This window comes from Ursus maritimus, unplaced genomic scaffold (genome assembly GCF_017311325.1).
Source record: "Ursus maritimus isolate PB19 unplaced genomic scaffold, ASM1731132v1 scaffold_3, whole genome shotgun sequence".
In the NCBI taxonomy this organism is placed as follows: Eukaryota; Metazoa; Chordata; class Mammalia; order Carnivora; family Ursidae; genus Ursus; species Ursus maritimus.
Genome location: NW_024425563.1, coordinates 77,498,031 through 77,518,514, shown reverse-complemented (window position 1 = coordinate 77,518,514; position 20,484 = coordinate 77,498,031). Strand labels below are relative to the sequence as shown.

The following is a 20,484-nucleotide window of genomic DNA, read 5'->3' as shown; positions in this document are numbered from 1 at the left end:
GACACACTCAGGAAATTACATGTGTAAACTTTCAACCAAAACTGATTCTCATGATATTTTTTCATTCATGTATTGACACACGTGAAATAACATTTCATATTTTTCCAACACTCTCATGTTAAAGAGAAAAATAATAGATTATATGCCCTAAGCTTGAACAGTTTATTTAAATTTAAAACATGGAAGGCAAATCATAAATATATGTTTGCTACGAATCTACATGGGATCAGGACAACCTGGGTAAAGGAGTGAGCAAAGTACTCTGTGATTAAGATATCAACGAATATTTCTTACAGATAGCAATGACAAGTACCAGAGAACTGATATAAAGCAGTTTTGGAAGAGAAAGTCATTTGAAGCAAGACAGGTGGGTAAATAAAACCATAGTGATGGAACCCTAATGAGTTAGACACAGATTCTGTCAAGGTATAATCTCATAGGAAAAACTTCCAAAGCGGAGTGGCTAACAGTTGATAGAGAGCGTTGAAAACCTTACTCGGAAAACTATATAACAATTAAAAGAATTATGCTAGCCTCCATAGCATGGAACTAATATCTTATAAACTATGATAAGAAATTCATTCTGTTGTAGGTCAGAGAGGAAGGAGATTAGGATATTGAGCACAGAAGGATGCTGGGGCGCTTCAAACAGAAACAAAGATCTGAATTGAGGCCATGGTTTTAAAAATAAAAGAACAACTGCAAATATAAGAGAATGAAGAGAAATTGGTAACATAAAATAATAGACAATGACAATGGGTCAACAGTATTTCCTACTTACATACACAGTAAAGGAGTAAGGCATATTTTGTTTCATGTTTTCATAGATCATATAAATTTCTCACCTGGTAGTGTTAAAGAGTCCAAATATCACTGGGTTCTTATGATCTCTGGTGTGCAGCAAGAAAATATCCTCTGTAAAATTAAAGACCATTACATGAGTACTTTTAGTCCTCTCTGCGTGTAAAGAAAATCTATTGACATAAAATAGCTTAGAACCCATTACAGATTGAAGACATCAATTCCTTTCCGTACACAGTCGTACGCCCATGACCAAATCACAACAGAGTGAAACACTTGGCTGTTCAGGATGACCTTGAGCTGGGCCTCAAGGAAGGAACGAGGTGCTGACTGTCAGCTATTCAGAGGGATCTCCTGTTCCTGCAACTCCCCTGACCCCACCGTGTGGATCTGGCCACAATGAAAAGAACAGAAACTTGCTCATTGCAAGAAGCAAGTTCCCATACGTGCTAGAGATAGTGAGGGGTAGAGAGGACTACACATCAAAGAGTAAAATTCAATTCTCTCAAGAAGATTTACCTAATTCATCAAAATAGGTGTCTATTCCATTCGTGCCTGGTACTGAGCAGACCAGTCTGGCTTTTAGGAAAGTGCTCCACTTATTCACCAGTATCCTCTGGCCACCTACATCATTCTGTGACGAACAAAAGCAGGTGAGTGAGTACCTAAAGAGCTTCTAACAACAACAAATTGTATATTATTAGATGTGCAGATGAGAACGGTTGTAATTTTTTAAATTTAATCCGGAAAATGTAGCCTAATCCTCAAATAATACCATACGTGCAATCCCCCCAAAATTCCTTGAGCTTTGCACATTCTGCCTTGTTAGTACACTTCCACTCTGGGCCATTAAATATGCTTTCCAGGTACTAAAGAATGTTAATAGAGTGGTCTATCCTATATAAAGTAGTGGCTTTGATAACACAGTGAACTTTAATATTATTTTAATGATAAATAATCTGCTTATCTTGGAAATACAGAAAGGATCCATTCTTTCTTTTTCTAAAAGAAAAAAAAGCTTGAAATACATACACACACATACACAGTACATACATATTTGCATACATATACACACACAAATGTACTACATGCACATATATATGTATATATAAATTTCCTCTTAAGTTTATTCTTAAATATCAAAGTAACTTTACATTTGCAATATTATTAGCTTTCTCTCAATACATATTGCTACTTCAGTTGGTTTTGAACATTTGCTAACAGCCTATTTGAATACCCAACCAACCACAGATGTTTTTTTCTACAGAATCAACCGAGTGAATTGTTGAAGCATAACATAAATTACTTAGAATGTGGACTAAAGAAACTAAAAAGACTTTGGTTAAATTAATTTTTAAAAATGGGGGGGCGCCTGGGTGGCTCAGTCGTTAAGCGTCTGCCTTCGGCTCAAGACGTGATCCCAGAGTCCTGGGATCGAGCCCCGCGTCAGGCTCCTCCGCTGGGAGCCTGCTTCTTCCTCTCCCACTCCCCCTGCTTGTGTTCCCTCTCTCGCTGGCTGGCTCTCTCTGTCAAATAAATAATAAAATCTTAAAAAAAAATAAAATAAAAAGGAAGCTCAAACTTCTGTGTGGGAAAAAGTGCAGCCTAACTACAGACCAGCTCTTCTTAGCGTGGTTTTGAGTGTGAGGAAGATCACACACAAGGCACAGCTCTTTTAAGATAAAACTTTCAGGAGATGGGAAGTCTAAAGATTACATAGCAAATACTGGTTTTAGGCAGCTTACAGAATCCTAGAATATCTTTTTTTTTTTTTTTAACTAGAAAATATCTTGAAGTAGAAAGCCTACTATGCAATCACCAAGGCCTGACGGTAAATCTGAGATAAGCACGCAGAAGGAGAGAAAAAGGCAGTCCTCACCACACAGAGTCGCCCCACCCTGGCGTAAATGGCGTGCGCACCGCTCTCTGCTTCCAGGGCCTTCTCGGTAAAAAAGAAATACACTTTGTTGTCATCTCGGTCTTCATTGTCAGGAATCATATACGAACCTACAAATTTTGGTTCTACAGATATAAAAAAATTAGAAGAAAAGTAAAATAGTTATCACAAGAAAATGCTAGGTTATTCTAATAAATTACATATCACATGAATGGTTCAGTTTCAATAAAGTCTTTTCCTCTATATTTTGTATGAACAGTAAAATCATGTAGATACCCTCATTTTCTTTGCAAACCAACAGTTTTGTTTAGAACTAGGAGAGGACATTTTAATTGGAAAATAAGAGTCAAGAAAGGAAAAACCAATTTCAAACAACATACCTTTAAATGCATTCAAAAGAACAGATTAGGGGCACAATAGTGATCATCTCCACAAATTTCCTCCCGTATATATAAAAAGTCAACAGAAATACATGTACAATATTTGAGCAGAGAAGTTTATCATTTTTAAAATTCATACATTATCTACCAGTGCAGCTCATGGAAGACCATTTTAATTTTAAGGTAGAAAATTTAAGTCTTTGTGTTTGTAGTCTAAGGGATCTCAGTGAACAACCCTTGACTAATATACTACATCAAATATTTTAATGATAACATGCTGCCAATAATGATTATGCACTCTAAATCTTAATAAAAAGGCTGAAAAAAATTTAAAAATTCATTATTAAATGGCATTTTAATCCCTGGACAGGCAAGTGTGCCAAAACATAAACACCATCCCTTACAAAGAATTCTGTCAATGAATGGCTAGTGATTTTCCTAGAATTTTGTCTCTAAATACAATGTGTGTGATCCCATTAAAATGAGCAAAGCAATCAATTCATCCAAAATTATACCAACTGGCAAGAGAAAACAAAACAACTTATTGGATAAAAGAAGGTTTTTTTGCTCTTCATATATTTGGTTTGTTTTCTTCATTTAAATCCTGATTTCTAAGTAATGCTATGATGGCAATTTGGTTTTAAAATAGAGCCAGTCCATTTTGATATAAAATGATACATGCACATGATAGATAATATGTTAATATTACTAAATATTACTAAAATTCTGAAATTTGTAAAAACTGTAAAAGACATCTGTATTGTTATTATTATCAAAATGGCAAATTTCCCATGAGTTCCAGGCTTGTTTTCAATTCTGATATACATACTTTTTTCTCCTGAACCCTACCTTTTAACAAGCGCTCGTCATCATGCTCGGTGCGAATATGAGCCAGTCGCCCCATGCTCCGGAAGACTGCAGCGTCTCTACCCCAGTAGTCACTATAGAGTCCAGCAAACAATTCACTACCTACATGGAAACATCAGTTAAAAAGAAGTCAGTATTTGTTTCTGGATCTGACAACAATCTGCAAGCCACAATTACATCAAACATATCCAGGTGTACTGTATAGATGACCTTATGAATACCATTGTAAGAGCATGGATTGCACTGTCAGATTGCTAGGGCTGGAATATCAACTGCCCCTTACTAGCTGTGTGAACTTGGGCTAGTTGCTTAACCTCTCTAGGCCTCAGTTTCCCCATTTCCAAACAGGAATACCACTCAAAAATATTGTAAAGAGTCAAACACTTCAAATAATAGCTGGCATATACTAAGACCTATATGAATATATTTTTTTTAAGATGTATTTATTTGAGAGAGAGAGAAAGAGAGAGAATGCACAAGTGGGGGCAGAGGGAAAGATTCTTAAGCAGGCTTCCCCCTGAGTGCAGAGCCCACGCAGGGCTTGATCTAATGACCCTAAGATCATGACTGATCTGAAATCAAGAGTATGACTCTTAACAGACTGAGCCACCCAGGCACTCCAGACCTATATGAATATTTGACAAGTAATCTAGTTCATTTTATTTTACTAAACTTCTTTTAACCTTCATATCATCAGGGTATTATTATTAATTTTTATATTATTATTATTGGTATGATATGCAAGACCGCTAACTCAAATCCCTCTTGGAACAAGAGGTTGCTACCATGAACATGATTTTACTGTAGGAACCACAAAGTCTGACAAAGTTGTAAATAATCCAATTAGTTGTCATTTATTTGTAAGTGTGTGGCTCAGATGGGAACGATATAAAGAATTCATTATCTTATCAGTCAGTTAAGAGAAGGAATGGAGTTAGTTGTAACATGCACTAGAGGACCCAGACTTAAAATCAGACCAAGGAATCACAAGTGTATGTAGGGTTTCAAGAAATGACAATGTGTCCTCAGAGATAACCAGAAAGACACTAAAATAGCTTATGAGAAGAGGAAAAAAATAACAAATAGAAAAACAAAATAAAGGTAAAGGGAACTGCAGAAAGACTAACACCTCTGAAGCATAGGAACTTGCAGTTCTCTTTTGTCAAAGGGACAACAAAGGATAAGCAGTGTGCCCGTGAGTGGTGCCAGAGGGATTGTCCTGGGCATAGCGGCCTGTCCCTGGCAAAATCTCTAAAAGAAGCAAATGATAGTAGCAGATCAATAGAAGCAGCACCCTTGATTTAGGGTGGTAAAATTCTCATGATGACCATCATGTAACTCTGGACAGGTTTCAAAATATAGAGTTGATGATTATACTGAACTCAAGGTATTAAGATGTTTTCTGTTAAATATGAATATGTACACACAGTATTTGAAATGCTTTAAAGTTTAAGAGGATTCAAATTAATTATATCTCTAATTCTCTAATACATTTAACTGAATAATTTTAGAATTAAAATTATCGAAATTATAGGTGTAAAAATTTGACCAACTGTATAAACAGAATTTGAGAACTTGATCTCATGATTATACATTTTATTCTTTAATGATTTATTTATTTATCTTAGAGAGACAGAGAGAGAGAGAGAGAGAGCGCGGGGTGTGGGGGGGAAACAGAGGGAGAGGGAGAGAATCTCCAGCAGACTCCCACTGAGCAGGGAGCCCCACCCTGGGCTTGATCCCACAACCCTGAGATCACAACCTGAGCCAAAATCAAGAGCCAGATGCTCAACCGAATGAGCTACCCAGGCGAACCTCATGTTTATAAATTTTATTACATTTTAAAAATGATTTCAATATTTAAAAAGGTTTTTTTGAAGGTAAGGCCTTTAAAACTTTGAAAAAACTTGAATAGACTAAACATGCTTGTATGGGTTAAAATTTGAGAAAGTAATCAAATGAACTGTAAAAGGACACTTTATAAAGTAGTTTATTTTCAACTCGAGTTAACTGACTTACTCTTTAGAAAGTGAAGATAATTGCTTTTGTTAAAGCAGATTTAAAAACAGAAAAATGAGATATAAATTGAATTTGAAGGCTTAGCAAAAATAAGCTTTTAGAAATGTTGTAATAATAAACTAATTTACATTTATACAAAGAAAAGTAAATGTAAATAACTCTTTTGGTTCACAAAATCCACTAAGGATACCTTAAGAAAATACAGGAAATAAATAAAATCTAGGTTTCCCACTGAGGAATTCGCTTTTAAACTATACATATATGTAATATAAGAGAAACAGGAGAGAGAGGGGTAAATATGTCAGAGTATTAACAATTGATGAATCTAGGTAAATGGTATAAAGGTGCAAATTTTACTCCTCTTTCAATTTTTCTTTGTATTTGAAAAATTTCCAGGTAACAAGTTTAAAAACAAAAAAGAGCTGTATTTGTTGAATTCATCCTGTACACTCGAATGTATGCTAAGTGAGAGGTGTGATAAGGAAAGTAACAGAAAATGAAAAACAAAGATGCTCTGGACTTAAAATATAATTTGATACGGAAAAGTTGTATCAGAACTCTTATTTAAGCATGTTCTTCGGTAACATAAGGGGAAAAAAGCAATGCAATTTATATCCAAGACAGTTAATGTTATATTCATCAGAAAGTTATATTTGTATGTGGAGAAGACGTATTTTGAGATAAAATGCATTCAGTGGTTAGGGATATGATCCGTTCATGGGAGGCATTCTGCACTACTTGCACATGGATAAAAGAGAGTCATGTTAAATTCATTAAAAGGCCTTGGGGAACATCAACTTTATGGCATGAAAGAATGAGGTGACCCATAAAAGGGTTCATTGACTACTGAACAACCAAAGCAAGGATTCTTCTGAAGTGTTTTTGTTGTTAATTATTAAACTTGATTATATTCCCATATAAAACATAAAGTCCATTTTGGAAAATTATTCTAAACAAAACTTATTTTTCTAATATGAACTTGGCTGAATGCTTAATGCACAATGGGTACAAAAAATAGATTTCTTAAAAATCATGACAGTTTTCTATTAAGTTTTTAATACTTGATTTGACTTAATTTCTTAAAGCATTTCTAGAACTCTGATATTTGAAAACACTACTATTATGGGAACATAATCTTCATATTAGTTCACAACAATTTTATTGCACTTATCCCAATCTGAAACACCGTATCAAAATTCTACTCCTTTTAATCAATTTCACAAACTTAAACAAGTACCCCTTAGAGACACTAGATGGCAGCCCTATGATACCGAATAATACCACATTCAAGGCAAGTTATCTGCATAAAGGAAAAGATGATGTATTACCAATTTCACCCCATTTCCCTTTTTGTATTCAGATAAAAGAAAACAGTTTGTGAACAATTCAAATAACACAATATGAACTGTGTGACTTAAACTTCAAAGAAACCAGACAGGTGCTAAAAACTCAATGCTGTGTAAACTGAACCAAATGTGTTTCTGTTGGAAATGTTAGATTTTCCTCAGAAGGGAAAGATTCTCCTTTCATAGCTTGTTATCAGTGTAAAGAACAAAATAAATTCATACTAAAAGATAACAGTTCTGCTTGGTAAAACATTTTCCTAAGGGAAAAAAACTTTAATGAAAAATCATGAAGCAGAATAAGTCTTTAGACACAAATATTACCTAATAGTAATTAAATGAGCCAACTTCAGCATCATTACAATTGATACTATTTACAGCAAATACATAAAGTACATATGTAAATATTTCAATGGAAAACTTTAAAATTATAACCATTTGATATCATTAGGGTAAATTTGTGAATCAACACCTTGGTATTTTACAGAGTGCAAAAAAATCTGGATAAATCATATTTTCATGGATTGAAAAAAAGGTTTCATATAAATAAAAAAATACATTTTAGAGTTCCAATGATAAGAGCAGAAATATCCAAGTTTTCAGTTTTGTGTGTCTATAAAGACATGATATTTAATAAATGTATTAGCTTAGCCATAAATTTAACTGGTGTCTGATCTATTTCAATATTCTGAATATAAATAACCAACTTGATTTTTATGCCATTTATTACATTTCATTTGTTATAGCACTGCATTCTGATGGTAACTGATGTTATGTTAATTTTAGATGGTCAAGTGCGCTTATTATTAAAAAAATAGAGCATCCACAGGGTGTTCTGACAGGTGAATGTAACTTACTATTGTCATGCTCAACATAGGCTCTCTGTACAGACACAAGAACGGGGGGAGAGTTCTGCATCGGAAATCTGTCATACTAATCCTCCAGCTTGAAATCTGTTGTTCGATATATCTCATGGTCTTCATTACTTGTAAAATCACAGAGACCTACACGTAATTTCTTGAGCCCGCCAAGCTTTTATGTTCTCTCTGCCTGGAAACGTTTTGCCTGAATTCTGCATCTCCTTTCCTGCGTCACCTCCCATGTACCTGGCTATTGACCACTTCCTCTCTGAAGTCTTCCTTGACTAAACTTTTGTTACTGTAATGATTCCTAGTTAACCATAGCCCCCCTGCCTATTTCTATCATATTGCTCACCCTACTATATTAACCAACTGCTTATATGTTTGACATTATGCCTCACTAGAACAGGCCTCTTGATGTGTCTTATATACTCTGTTCCCCAATATCTTGCACAGTGTCTGGAACACAGAAAATGCTCAATAAGCGTTTGTCGAATTCATGAAGAGCACAATGAATTAATTTCTCAATGTAGGTTTTTATATTTAATAAGCTATGAAATGCAATAAAAACTCAGGACAAGATTCTGATTTTTCAAAAATGCTTCAGGAAAAAATACTAAAAGAAAGAAAAAACTATCAGGCATTTATATGAATAACAGAGATCCCTGAATTTTTGTTCCTTAAAAAGCCTATATTTAATAATTTTAATTCAGGAACACAAGGACTCTTTTCTTCCAGTATTTGTCCCTAATGGTTTCAGCCACTAAACTGCTTATATGGAAGAAAGTTAAGAATCATTTGACTCTTGGCAATATAAAAACAAACCCACTGTAAATAATTCTAAGTTAAAATATGTCATTACAATAGTTTTCTACATAATTCCTTTTTTATAGAACTCTGAAGTTTTAAACATACTGCACTGCCTTCATGTTTTATGAAACTTATCAACAGCTTTGTTCATGGACTGTATACTTACTAATCAATTTGAGTTTTTAGTTGGAAATACAGATTTTAACTGTTTGGTAAGACAAAATTCAGTTTTCCATGCTTTTTATCTTCTTAAGTTTTACTCAAGCATTTCTCCTATTTGTGTTATAAATATCTACACATCTAAATAATGTGAACTATATTTGCCTCATGGACAGCACATGGCTAAAGACTGATGTAACTGCTTCAATTTATAACAGCTGTATAATTTTGTTAGAAAATCATTCTAATATCAGATGCATTATTTTGTAGAATGACTACAGCAGGCATCATTGCATATAGAAACAAGATACACACGAGAGGATGAGGATGGAAAAGAATGATCCACATATTCCAACATCCACAGCTCAGTCCACACTCCCACTCTGCTTAAGATGATGAAAGTAACCAGGCAGAATACATCCTTGTATTAGTTATATAGCTGTTGTTTGGACTTTTTTTTCTTCTATCCTTATAATAACTTTTGTTTGTTTTGAGGAATCCATAAGCAAAATATTCAAAGAGGCCCATAGAAACTAGTAGTTATAGCCAGAAGCAACAACGAGCATGTGGATAATTGGCATTTTGCCAAATGTGAGAGAGCAACAGAGTTGGGTAAGGAATTATAGACATTCTTTAGGGACAGGAACATGGCAAAGGAATGACTTTAAGTCTAAACTTCTGTATAATTGGGGTGAATTCAAGAAATAAGGCAATATACTTCATTTGTTAACGTTTATAGAGGTTGCAATTATAAAGACATACATTTTATCTTCTTTTGATTTTTCATTTATTTTTCTAATATTTATTAGGTCATATTTTGTGCCAGAACTATTCATTCATAACTCTGTCCTTGATATAATTAATTTAAAAGGAACATTTATTTTAAAAAATTAATGCTATTAATAGCTTGAAATAATCACTTAAATTTCCTCTGTATTTTTCCAACTCCCTTTCACTCAGTCAACACTGACCTTCAATTTACAGAATATATAATGAGGAGATATATTCACAAAGGTCTCATTATTATGAATAAAAGTACAAGAAAATTTCAGCAGCTGTAAACTTTTGTAATTTTATTTGCTAAAAAGGGTAACATAGGACCAAAAAGAGTGCAGGAAGAAAATTTCAGTGCCTAAAATATCTTATTCATGGTTATTTGCTAAAATAAAATTTAATAAGTCTTTAACTTGAGAAGTCATCGAAAAAATATCCTAACAACAAAGCTAACGCTTTGAAAACAAAGAAAAAGTACATGACAAATTAGAGTGGTTTTCCCCCAAATGCTAGTAACATGCATGTTAGCGTAGCATAGTCAGGTCAGGTACGGTAAATATGAAATTACACCTGGAACTACAAATCTGGCACAGAATGAAATGTTAAAAAAATGGCAATAAAAAATGGCAATAGAATTGAGAGGGCAAAGTGTAAGGAAAATCCTGCAGTTACTGAAGGTGTTATAAACTTATTAAGAATATTGCAATATTATATCCAACAGAGCTGATGAAAAGGAGTCAGCCAGTATTTTCCTTCCTGGCCAAAATGATATATGACTTAAGAAAATATTTCCTGGGATGCCTGGGTGGCTTGTTCAGTTAAGTGTCCGACTCTTGATTTCAGCTCAGGTCATGATGTAGGGTCCTGAGATGGAGCCCTATTTTGGGCTCTCCACTGGGCATGGAGTCTGCTTGAGATTCTCTTTCTCCCTCTGCTCATCACCCCTTCTCCCCTTCTCTTAAATATATATATTTGTATTTCCTGAATTTTTTAAAAAAGATTTTATTTATTTATTTGACAGAGATAGAGACAGCCAGAGAGAGAGGGAACACAAGCAGGGGGAGTGGGAGAGGAAGAAGCAGGCTCATGGCGGAGGAGCCTGATGTGGGGCTCGATCCCATAACATCGGGATCACACCCTGAGCCAAAGGCAGATGCTTAACTGCTGTGCCACCCAGGCGCCCCTGTATTTCCTGAATTTTTATTTGGCTAGTCACCAAACCCAATAATTTGGTAGCAATATAATACTATCTTCAGATGAAATAAAAGGTATAGGCAAGTTAATACATCAATTTATTTTACTAAACACTTCATTGTTTCAACAAGGTGTTTTTAAAACCAGGTTTTAATGTCTTATATTCTTCAGACACTTCCTTAAGACCATTCTTAATAGAAAATTAGTAATCACAGCAGGGGAAAATGTGGCTAAACATGTAGAAATATTGCACCTGTGATATGAATTTATATGCCACCAAGATAAATTATGTTAATATCAAGTGGCATTTGGAGAGCAACTCTAATTAATGTATGATTTCATTTCGACTGATTTGTGAACATTCAGAACACAGCTAAACAAGGAGGTTGTTTTACTCCTTAAGTCTTGTTTCACATGGAATCACTGCAAGATACTAACATTCCGTTTCTAAATTAAATGATAAATTTAATTAAAACATGTTCATTAACTTGTCTTTTACCCAGCAAATCATCTTTCTTTATTCAGTTTCTTGGTAAGCTTTTTAGTTCACCTGATCTTCAGCCAACTGAATTTAAGTTAACTGAAATGAAGACTGTATGTAAAGTTAAGAAATGATAAGATGTTCTTAGATTTGCCAGCACATTTTTTTACCCCTTGGGGGCCTTGTTAGCTTTATGACATATATTGTAACAAATTTGAGTTTCTTATCATGAAAGCACATCTTAGGGTCAACAGACACTCAACAGTAAGCGTGACCCACAATTAACAAAGAAACAAAGAAGGATCGTGGTCTCAAGATGGTCAGCCTTTCGCTGAAGTCTTGTCTTAACCCCTCAGCCGAGAACATGTGTGGCCATAAAATACTACATTACCGAATTCTTTCCCTGTCAGAGTAAGCTACACCGACCTTGCCAAATTCAACTCAGGTAGCTCCGTTTTTCCAGCCCAAATTCCTGCTGTTTTTTCAACTGGGTGAATTATTCCTACTTCCCCTCTCTCAGAGTTGCTGGCTCACATAGGTTATCAGGTTTCCGTCTCGGCGGCGGCTGCGTATCTACAGTGAGCGAATGATCTTTCAAAGGTACTTTGGGATGAAAGCTAGTGGATAAATGTGAAGAATTTTATTTTTACTTCTTCTTTTTGGAGGGATTATTCCTACAACGTTCGTGTTTAGTTTGGAGGGCTCTTATGATTTGATTTCTCTTCTGAATACGCAAAACAGCCACCCAGATGGCAAGCACGTCACATTTCAGCACAGTGTAATTTGATTTGGAAGTTCAATGAAACTCACTTGGAAATGTCCCTCCAGTAATATTTCCCCTCTTAAAAAATTCAGGTTTAAGTTCCTGGTTTCATGCATAAATAAGCTCCAGGGAGGCTTAGTGGTGAGTGGCAGGGTGACTAAAGAATTGTTTAAACCATTTAAATGAAATGTTAAAATTAAATGGTGTGCTAATCTTAGGATTTCACTACAGAAGTAGTGTTTAGTCTGTAATTTTCCACTTTCAATATCACTTATAATGTTCTTATGAATAATATCCCAAAATTTGTTTTTTGCTTATTTAGGAATATTGAGTCCATTCAATGAGTATTTATAGGAGGCCTATTCTGTGCAAGATGTACGGTAAAAGAAATGATAAGAAAATCTCTTCCAAACATATTCAAATTTTAAATTTATGAAGTTACCCCAAAAAAGCACTAAAAGCATTAGAAAAAAGTGTCTGTCAAATGCATGTATTTTAATGCATACACTGCCATTTCTAACATTTATGGATCTGGCATTCATTCCAAGGGTCCCTCCTAAGATTTTGATTTCTACTGAAGTTTAAACTTAGGCAATCTTATTTTCATATTTAAAGTCTCCCTTTCTCATATTCTGTTCATAACACACACACACACACACACACACACACACACACACAGGTTAGCAGAGGAACGCTAGCTATCTTAAAATACTATTTTTCTTTACAATATTATACTCTTTAAGAATATTACATCTCTTGATGCAAGCTCCGGAAGAACTTAATTACTTCCTGTGTGAAATCTCATTTTAGAGCCTTTTCAAATTACGGGGCTGAAGCAAATCAATCTTTCCCCATTAATTAAAGCTAACAGAAGATCTATGCTCTACAGATACACAGCTGACCCCTGAACGACATGGAAATTGGGAGCACTGACCTTGCAGTTGAAAATTTGCATAAAACTGGTGACTCTCCAAACACTTAACTACTAATTGACCAGAAGCCTTATGGATAACGTAACAATTGATTAACGCATAGCTTGTATATTATATGTATTATCTACTGTATTCTTTTTTTTTGTATATTCTCTGATTTTTTAATTAATTAATTAATTAATTAATTTATTTATTTATAATGATTTTTTATTATATTATGTTAGTCACCATACAGTACATCCCCGGTTTTCGATGTAAGGCTCGATGATTCATTAGTTGTGTATAACACCCAGTGCACCATGCAATATGTGCCCTCCTTACTACCCATCACCGGTCTATCCCATTCCCCCACCCCCCTCCCCTCTGTAGCCCTCAGTTTGTTTCTCATAGTCCATAGTCTCTCATGTTTCATACTCTGGTTTCTCTTCAGATCGCATAAATCTTTCGCCTTATCTACTGTATTCTTAAAGTAAGCTACAGAAAAGAAAATGTTTTAGAAAATCATAAGGAAGAGAAGATACATTTACAGTACTGCACTGTATTTATAAAAAAAAGAATTGCATATACCCGGACCCATCAAGTTCAAACCTGTGTTGTTCAAGGGTCTGCTATATATAAGAAGAAGCTTTACCTACATGGACTTAGGTACCATGACTGGGATGGGGAAGTGCAGAAAGTGGGATGCAAGGCCCATCAAAATCAACTGTGTGGACAAGTTCAGGGACTATTAGTTTCTAGAATACACAGGAATACCTGTATCAACTCAAAATCAAGCATATGGTATTCTGATTACTCATCGGTGGGGAGTTTTAAGTGTAACCCTTTATTTAGGATAGGAAGTCCCCACGTTTTTTACACTTCCCATTTTCTGCCAACAGGATGATCTACTATTAGCCTATAACGCTGAGTGTTACAAATGTAATAACAGAAATCCGTACATCTGTACCATACTTGTATCATAACCTCGCAACCCTCAGAGAAAAGAATGATTCCTCAAAGCACCTAGTTAGCTGTCGGGGAGAGCTCCTCAACTTTATACTTGGGAACTCATCCATTAGTACCACCACAATACTGGAGTACTTTGCCAAGTGTGCCATTTTTAAACCCTGAGAATATAAACGAGAAAGATAAATAATTTCATTGTGTCTTAAGTGAGGTACTCAGGTACCTTCTCTAATTAAATGGAATCACACGGAAATCTAGATGAGACATGCCACCTTATTCTATTATTTCAATGTGGACATTTAGTGGAAGTTTGAACTGGTCAACCTCTACAGTTAACATTCTAGATTAACATGAGTTTAGATAAATAACTTTAAAGTTCTCAATTGTGATGACTTTCTGATGAATTCTACTGGTACAGAGAAAGCACCAAGAAGAGAATATGAAAAGTTTCCCTAAAGTCACAGAATAATTAAAACTAAAAGAAGTAACACATGTTACAATAGCTCACTTTCTCTGGCCAGGTTTTTATAAAGTATTCCTCAAATTGCATATTTTGAACAATAAATGGCATAATACAAGATGTTCTATATCAGATATTAAGTAACAATTAGTATTTTCAGAATGAGACACATACTTCATAGTAGCTGCACTTATCTTAGCGTCAAATTGGTTCAATTTAGCATGGCTTGAATCTAATGCCACTGCTCTCAGCACCAATGAATAACTGTGACTCATCCACACATATAAAGGAACACCGAAAGAACCTAACTAAAGTTTCCAAATCAATCTGATGACCAACTGATGTCTGTGGCAACAATAATTACCCACTAAGGTAGAGACGAAGGAGGAGCTGGGATCAAAAGGACATCTGCCCCTTCCTCTTTCAGACCTGTGCGGTTCCAGATGAAACAGGGGATCCTTGAAAAACAAAACAAAAACACCAGAAAAGTCATTATGTATTTGCCGATCTTAATAAGAATCTAATTGCTCAGTTAAAACATATAAAAACCTGGCCTTGTGTGAAACAGGTATTGTAAACAGGGCATCAGTGAGTACCATCAAGTTGTTTAGGACCAAACAGAGTTTTGTAAATAAATATATGGTTTCTCAGGCCCATATGGTTTTCTCACTCCTCCCAAAAAGTATGCAGGTGATGAAATGAAAGATGTTATTAGCAGTTTTTAGCAAATGAGCAGTAGTATTAGTTATTCTAAGAGGTGTCCGGTAAATATTCCAAAGGAATGAAAACGTGCTAAAAAAAGGTTACCAAAAGGGAGGTTCAATGATAAATACGGAAACGGGCTGCTATTCCACAAAGGCCGCTAGTGATCTTTTTGAAGGGTCTACAAAAGAAACTGATAAAATTTTCTATCAATTTGGATTATTTATTTCCTATCATTTTTATTCTTCATCACATATTCTTGGTATAGATATTTAATTTTAATAATTTACAGCATGATGGCTGCATAAACAGTTACTGGAATATAGATGTAGAAATTAATGTCACATTATGAGCAATATTTCAGACTCGTGTCACATAAACAAGAACTTGAAAGTATTTCTATGAAAAACTACTACTTCATTGGTTCTTATTCCAAGTGCATAACCACAGAAAATTTCTCTGAGTATTCTCAGATTTCAAAATTCTCATTAATATATTTTTGTAATTATTATTCATTAAGTGTGCTATAAATGGTTTGGGTAAAAGAATGTAGTTTGGAAAAGTGACAATAAGAATCAATACCAAAAATTCTGTAGGAAAAAAAACAACTATTCTGCAATAGAATGTTGCTCATACTGCCCAGTGGTATCTATCTATCGATAGCCCTGCCCATCTGTGAACCACGAACCTAAAAACAATCCTGAAGTCCTGAGTAACCTCTGCGAGATACAGCCACTTTTCTCAAACCGGATTTGACATCTCCACCCACCCTCCTTACTCCTCGTTCTCTGTTCTGTCCTTACCTTGCCATTCTAACTTGATATTCTCTCTGATATTCTCAAATCACCATTCTGATCCTGCTAGTCCAAAACCTTTCCGGTAAATGCAGAGTTAACCTGGTCCCTATAACCCTGCACTCTTATCCTTGAAATTGAACCACAGCCTAGGCCACAAATGGGGGCTCCTCACCAAGATGTGGCTAAAAACCACGAAACTTTTTTTAAGCCCCTAATTTTTTTTTTCCTATTTATACACTTTACCCAATTCAGTAGAGAGCAAAAATACCCATAAATAATTGGAGACATTTTTGTGTTTGGTCCTCAGAGAGGACAAATTTGCAATGATATGAGAAAAAAAAGTTTGTTCAAATGAGACAGAATTATTGGTCTGCCCAGCTAACACTTGTGCCGAAGGGGCTGCATCTCAATTTGGAAAACTGACCCACAGATTATGTGAAGGAGAAAGTGACCAAGTGTGTGAATGTAATACTTGTTTGACCCGTTAGTCACCACCACTTTATAGATGACTTGAAAAAAGCAGGTAGGACGTACATTTTATATTTGTTCTAATATAGCCAAATGTCCAAATATTTGGTCACAGAAAGCTGTTAAAGAGATACACTGAACTGCTCTCTTAAATCCAGACTTTCTACAACTGCAAAATTCTGATACTCAACTTTTTATCACTAATGACAGATGACGGTGATTTACCTAACGGATAAAATTAGACATTTTCAACACTGAAATTCAAACTGCAAGCGAAACACAAGTACGTTGCTTATTTACTCAAGCCAATGCAACACATTAAGTTTAAACTGTCAAGTAGATGAACCAAAGAAAATGCAAACTAAGAATTCTAAGATCAAGAGAATCTCAGACTTCAAAGGCCTGTAGTTAGATGAAGAGAATGAAGTCACAATTTCTTAGGAAAGTCACAGGTTTTCTTAAGTGTAAGTCAGAAACTAGGCTCCTGAGGCTGTTGCTGATTGGTGAATTTCAGCACAGGTCTGAGGTATCAATTATCTGACATATCAGCGTCTTCAACTTTCAAGAGAAGTTGATTGAATCAACAGAATCCTATATTCAAAAAGACACCGATGACCCTAACATTTTGAAAACAATTAAGTGGAATCCAGAATCAGATGGAATTTTTAGTTATGAATGAGGCTGGATTCTGCGCAGTATGTAAATCTAGCTGAGTCTGTAAAAGGACATCCTTTCTTACCAAACCTCATATTTAAACCTGCGAGCAAATGAGTGCTGGATACTCAAGTATTCTCAAAGATATGCCTCCTGTCCAAACTCAGATGTGTCTTGACTGAATCCTTCCACTTTAACGCAGAAGACTTCAAATATCTATTTGATTAATGGCTAAAGCTACCTGGACATATAGTCATTTTAAAATAATAAAAGAGTTAAACTTTCTGGCTGCTCTTTACATCACTATTAAAAATGTGTATTTTTGAATAAAGGAATAAAGGACAGATGTAGCATTTTAATTTTAAAAATGCATGTGTTCTTCAGTTTCTAATTGTGTAGCCCACTACTGAATAAAAAGAAGAAACTACTGGAACACCCTTGCTTTAGAGAAGCAGCATTATCTTTATGCACAAAGAGAAGTTCCCCATCTTCAGAGGATATATTCATTTCATCCATACATAGCACTTGGTTAATAATACTCCAGGATTCAAATAAGACACAAATAAAAGATAATGACCACTTGGATTGTAGAGTGGGATATTTCTTAAATTTGACAACTACTGGGATGTGTATTTGAAGACTACAATATTTACAACAAAATAATGAAGAGGAGCTTTGAACCCTTGAAAGTTCTGTAACTGCTCTCGCAGTCTGGATGCTGGCCATTATGAACTACGGGCAGGTTTCCGAAGATCTCTTACTTTGGCTCATCAGTGTGCCTTGGATGGTAATACCCATATATTACAAATTCAGCAGAGACTCTAGCACCCTCAGGAATCCTGATCTGACCTAGAATCTCCTTTCCCTTTTCGTGTCCTATCAAACATCATATGAATCCCTCTTTCATATCATTCACTTTTCTGCGTTATAATTGCCTGTTTGACTCTCCTTCCTACTAGTTTGTAGGGTATTCTTGAGGAAACTGCCCATGTGATGTTTATCTCCGATCCCCTCTATCAGATAAAATACCTGGTACATATTAAATGCACAACTGTTTGTGATGTTTGAAAAAACATTATCTTTCTAGAAACAATTTTTTCTTTTTGTCTTTGCTTATTTACTTTTGTATCTAAAAGAACTCACAGACTGCTGTAGACAGGTGAGCTGATTTGAAACTAGACAAATATACAAATTGTGCCTGCCTTCTGAGGGCTGCTCATAAAGCAACATCACGGCCCTATTGTTTCTCTACATTTTGATCGCCATTGGCTTTAGTAAAACTATTACATTGTTAAAGCAACTAAAGGAAGAATAGATATGTTCTTAATTTCTCGAGCTATTTAATGAAGATAAAATATTTTACTACATGGCATTTATTAAAAACAAAATCAAATACTGAAGAATGATAGTGGTGTTTCTTTTAATCCCCAATGACCTCATTGGTGATAATATGTAATCTGAAGTAATGTGGAGGTGTGACATGGAGATATATAGTGTTTCTCCACATGACCGATTTTTTTTTTTTTAATGAGTATAAGGTATTCTTTTGACACTGTGGTGTATGGTCATGAAACTTCAATATTGAGCTGAGAGTCAAGACTGAGTCCTGAATTCTTATCTGACAACTAACTTGACAGCAGTTTTTAATAATTTACCTGATCTTTCATTTCCTGATTTTAGAGTGGAGGCTTTCTTTACCTTGTTAAGCTACATGTACAAGAAAGACACATTGGTTCCATTCATCTTAATTCCTCAGGACTCAATATATTATTTTTGCAACTTCATACAGCAGAGATGTGGAAATTGTTGAGAAGAGATAAAAAGGAAAAAATTATCCTAGACTGGATAATACTGGTAACGGAAAACAGGCCAATTCCAAACATCTATTGCTTTGTTTTGCATAGATCAAGGTGACTTCAAAATTAACTATAAATTAAAGAATGAAGGTTCTCACATTGAGAGTTCATTGTGCTGTTAACTGCAGTGTTTAACTTAGTGCACAATCCAATAAAATACTAAAAAGCGAGTAATGTAATTTTCTTCCATGAAGTGGAATTCAGCCACCAAACCAACCAGAAAACTGGAGGCACGATGACATTGTCAATGACCCCAAAGCAATTGTGCTTATGGTTCAAGTAATATGTAATGTTGGTGTTTAACCTTATTGAGAATGTTGGTCAGTACGTACACTGGCTTTCCATTATCTGTGTTTTAACAGCTGGAATTTCTGTCTGAGTAATGTGGCTTAAATTTATAAGACATCACCAGCATTAGCAGTGTGGGCTACTCTTTTTGTTTCAGGGTGATATGAAGAAGTTTTTCAGTAAGTTCCCCCGTGCTTGAGAGAAAGCAGGACATGCAGTTTGCAAATGTGGGCAGATGCGTGTGCTCTTCAGAAAAAAAAAAAAAAAAAAAAAAAAAAAAAAGTTTAAAGAATAAATGGTTAAGTCTTTCCAGGAGAATTTTTCCCCTTCAGGCCTTGAGGGGAGCGCTTGGAACCCAGCAAGACTGCTGTAAGCTATTTTCAATAGGTGTGAGTTATTGCATATCAGGTGTTAAATGGGATGCCAATTAAATGAAATGACAGTTTCCCATTAATAAGTCAGTGTGGTGAACTATTTTTGCGCTAACGTCAATGGTAAATTCTGAAAGATGGCAGAAAAAAACTAGACCGTTACAAATACTACAGGACAAAACAAATAATCCCCTATTTTATTAACTACTTCTAATGGTTAGAGAAAAAGTCATAAAATATGCAAGGCATGTAAACATGTACCTGTCAACAATGAATAATAAAGATACATTTTGATAAGTAAATTTCTAGGATAAATAACCGTATTATGCTCTTTAGTTCTTCACATAATAGCTAATAACCTGCAGTAAATTAATTTTGAAAGTGACTCACTATACAATTTTTTCTTTTCTTCTGCCAATCAATAAAAACATGTATTAAATAATATTTGAAATATTTCCCAATGAATAAGCTAGCAGAAAAAATACAAAATGGAAGCGGAATTTTAAGTAAACATTTTGACACTAATAGTTTTGCATTTTAATTTTTTTACATTTTTAATCTCTAAAAAATAATGTCATATTTGTTTAATTCTTTAAAATGTAGGAACTACTCTTGCATATATTGTTTCACCGTACCAAATAAGCCTATGAGGTAAAACAGGGT

The 20,484-nt window shown here is 34.8% G+C and overlaps 1 protein-coding gene across 1 annotated transcript in view; it reads right to left on the bottom strand.

Moving 5' to 3' along the window:
• SEMA3E (semaphorin 3E) overlaps positions 1 to 20,484 on the bottom strand; it is a 251,646-nt gene that overhangs the window by 38,246 nt on the left and 192,916 nt on the right. Inside the window, exons 5-9 of the mRNA XM_008686187.2 lie at positions 15,050 to 15,143; positions 3,928 to 4,047; positions 2,681 to 2,823; positions 1,321 to 1,435; positions 846 to 915 (exon numbers count right to left, since the gene is read on the bottom strand). Coding sequence (XP_008684409.1) covers positions 846 to 915; positions 1,321 to 1,435; positions 2,681 to 2,823; positions 3,928 to 4,047; positions 15,050 to 15,143 — 542 coding nt within the window. The remainder of the gene's footprint in view (positions 1 to 845; positions 916 to 1,320; positions 1,436 to 2,680; positions 2,824 to 3,927; positions 4,048 to 15,049; positions 15,144 to 20,484) is intronic.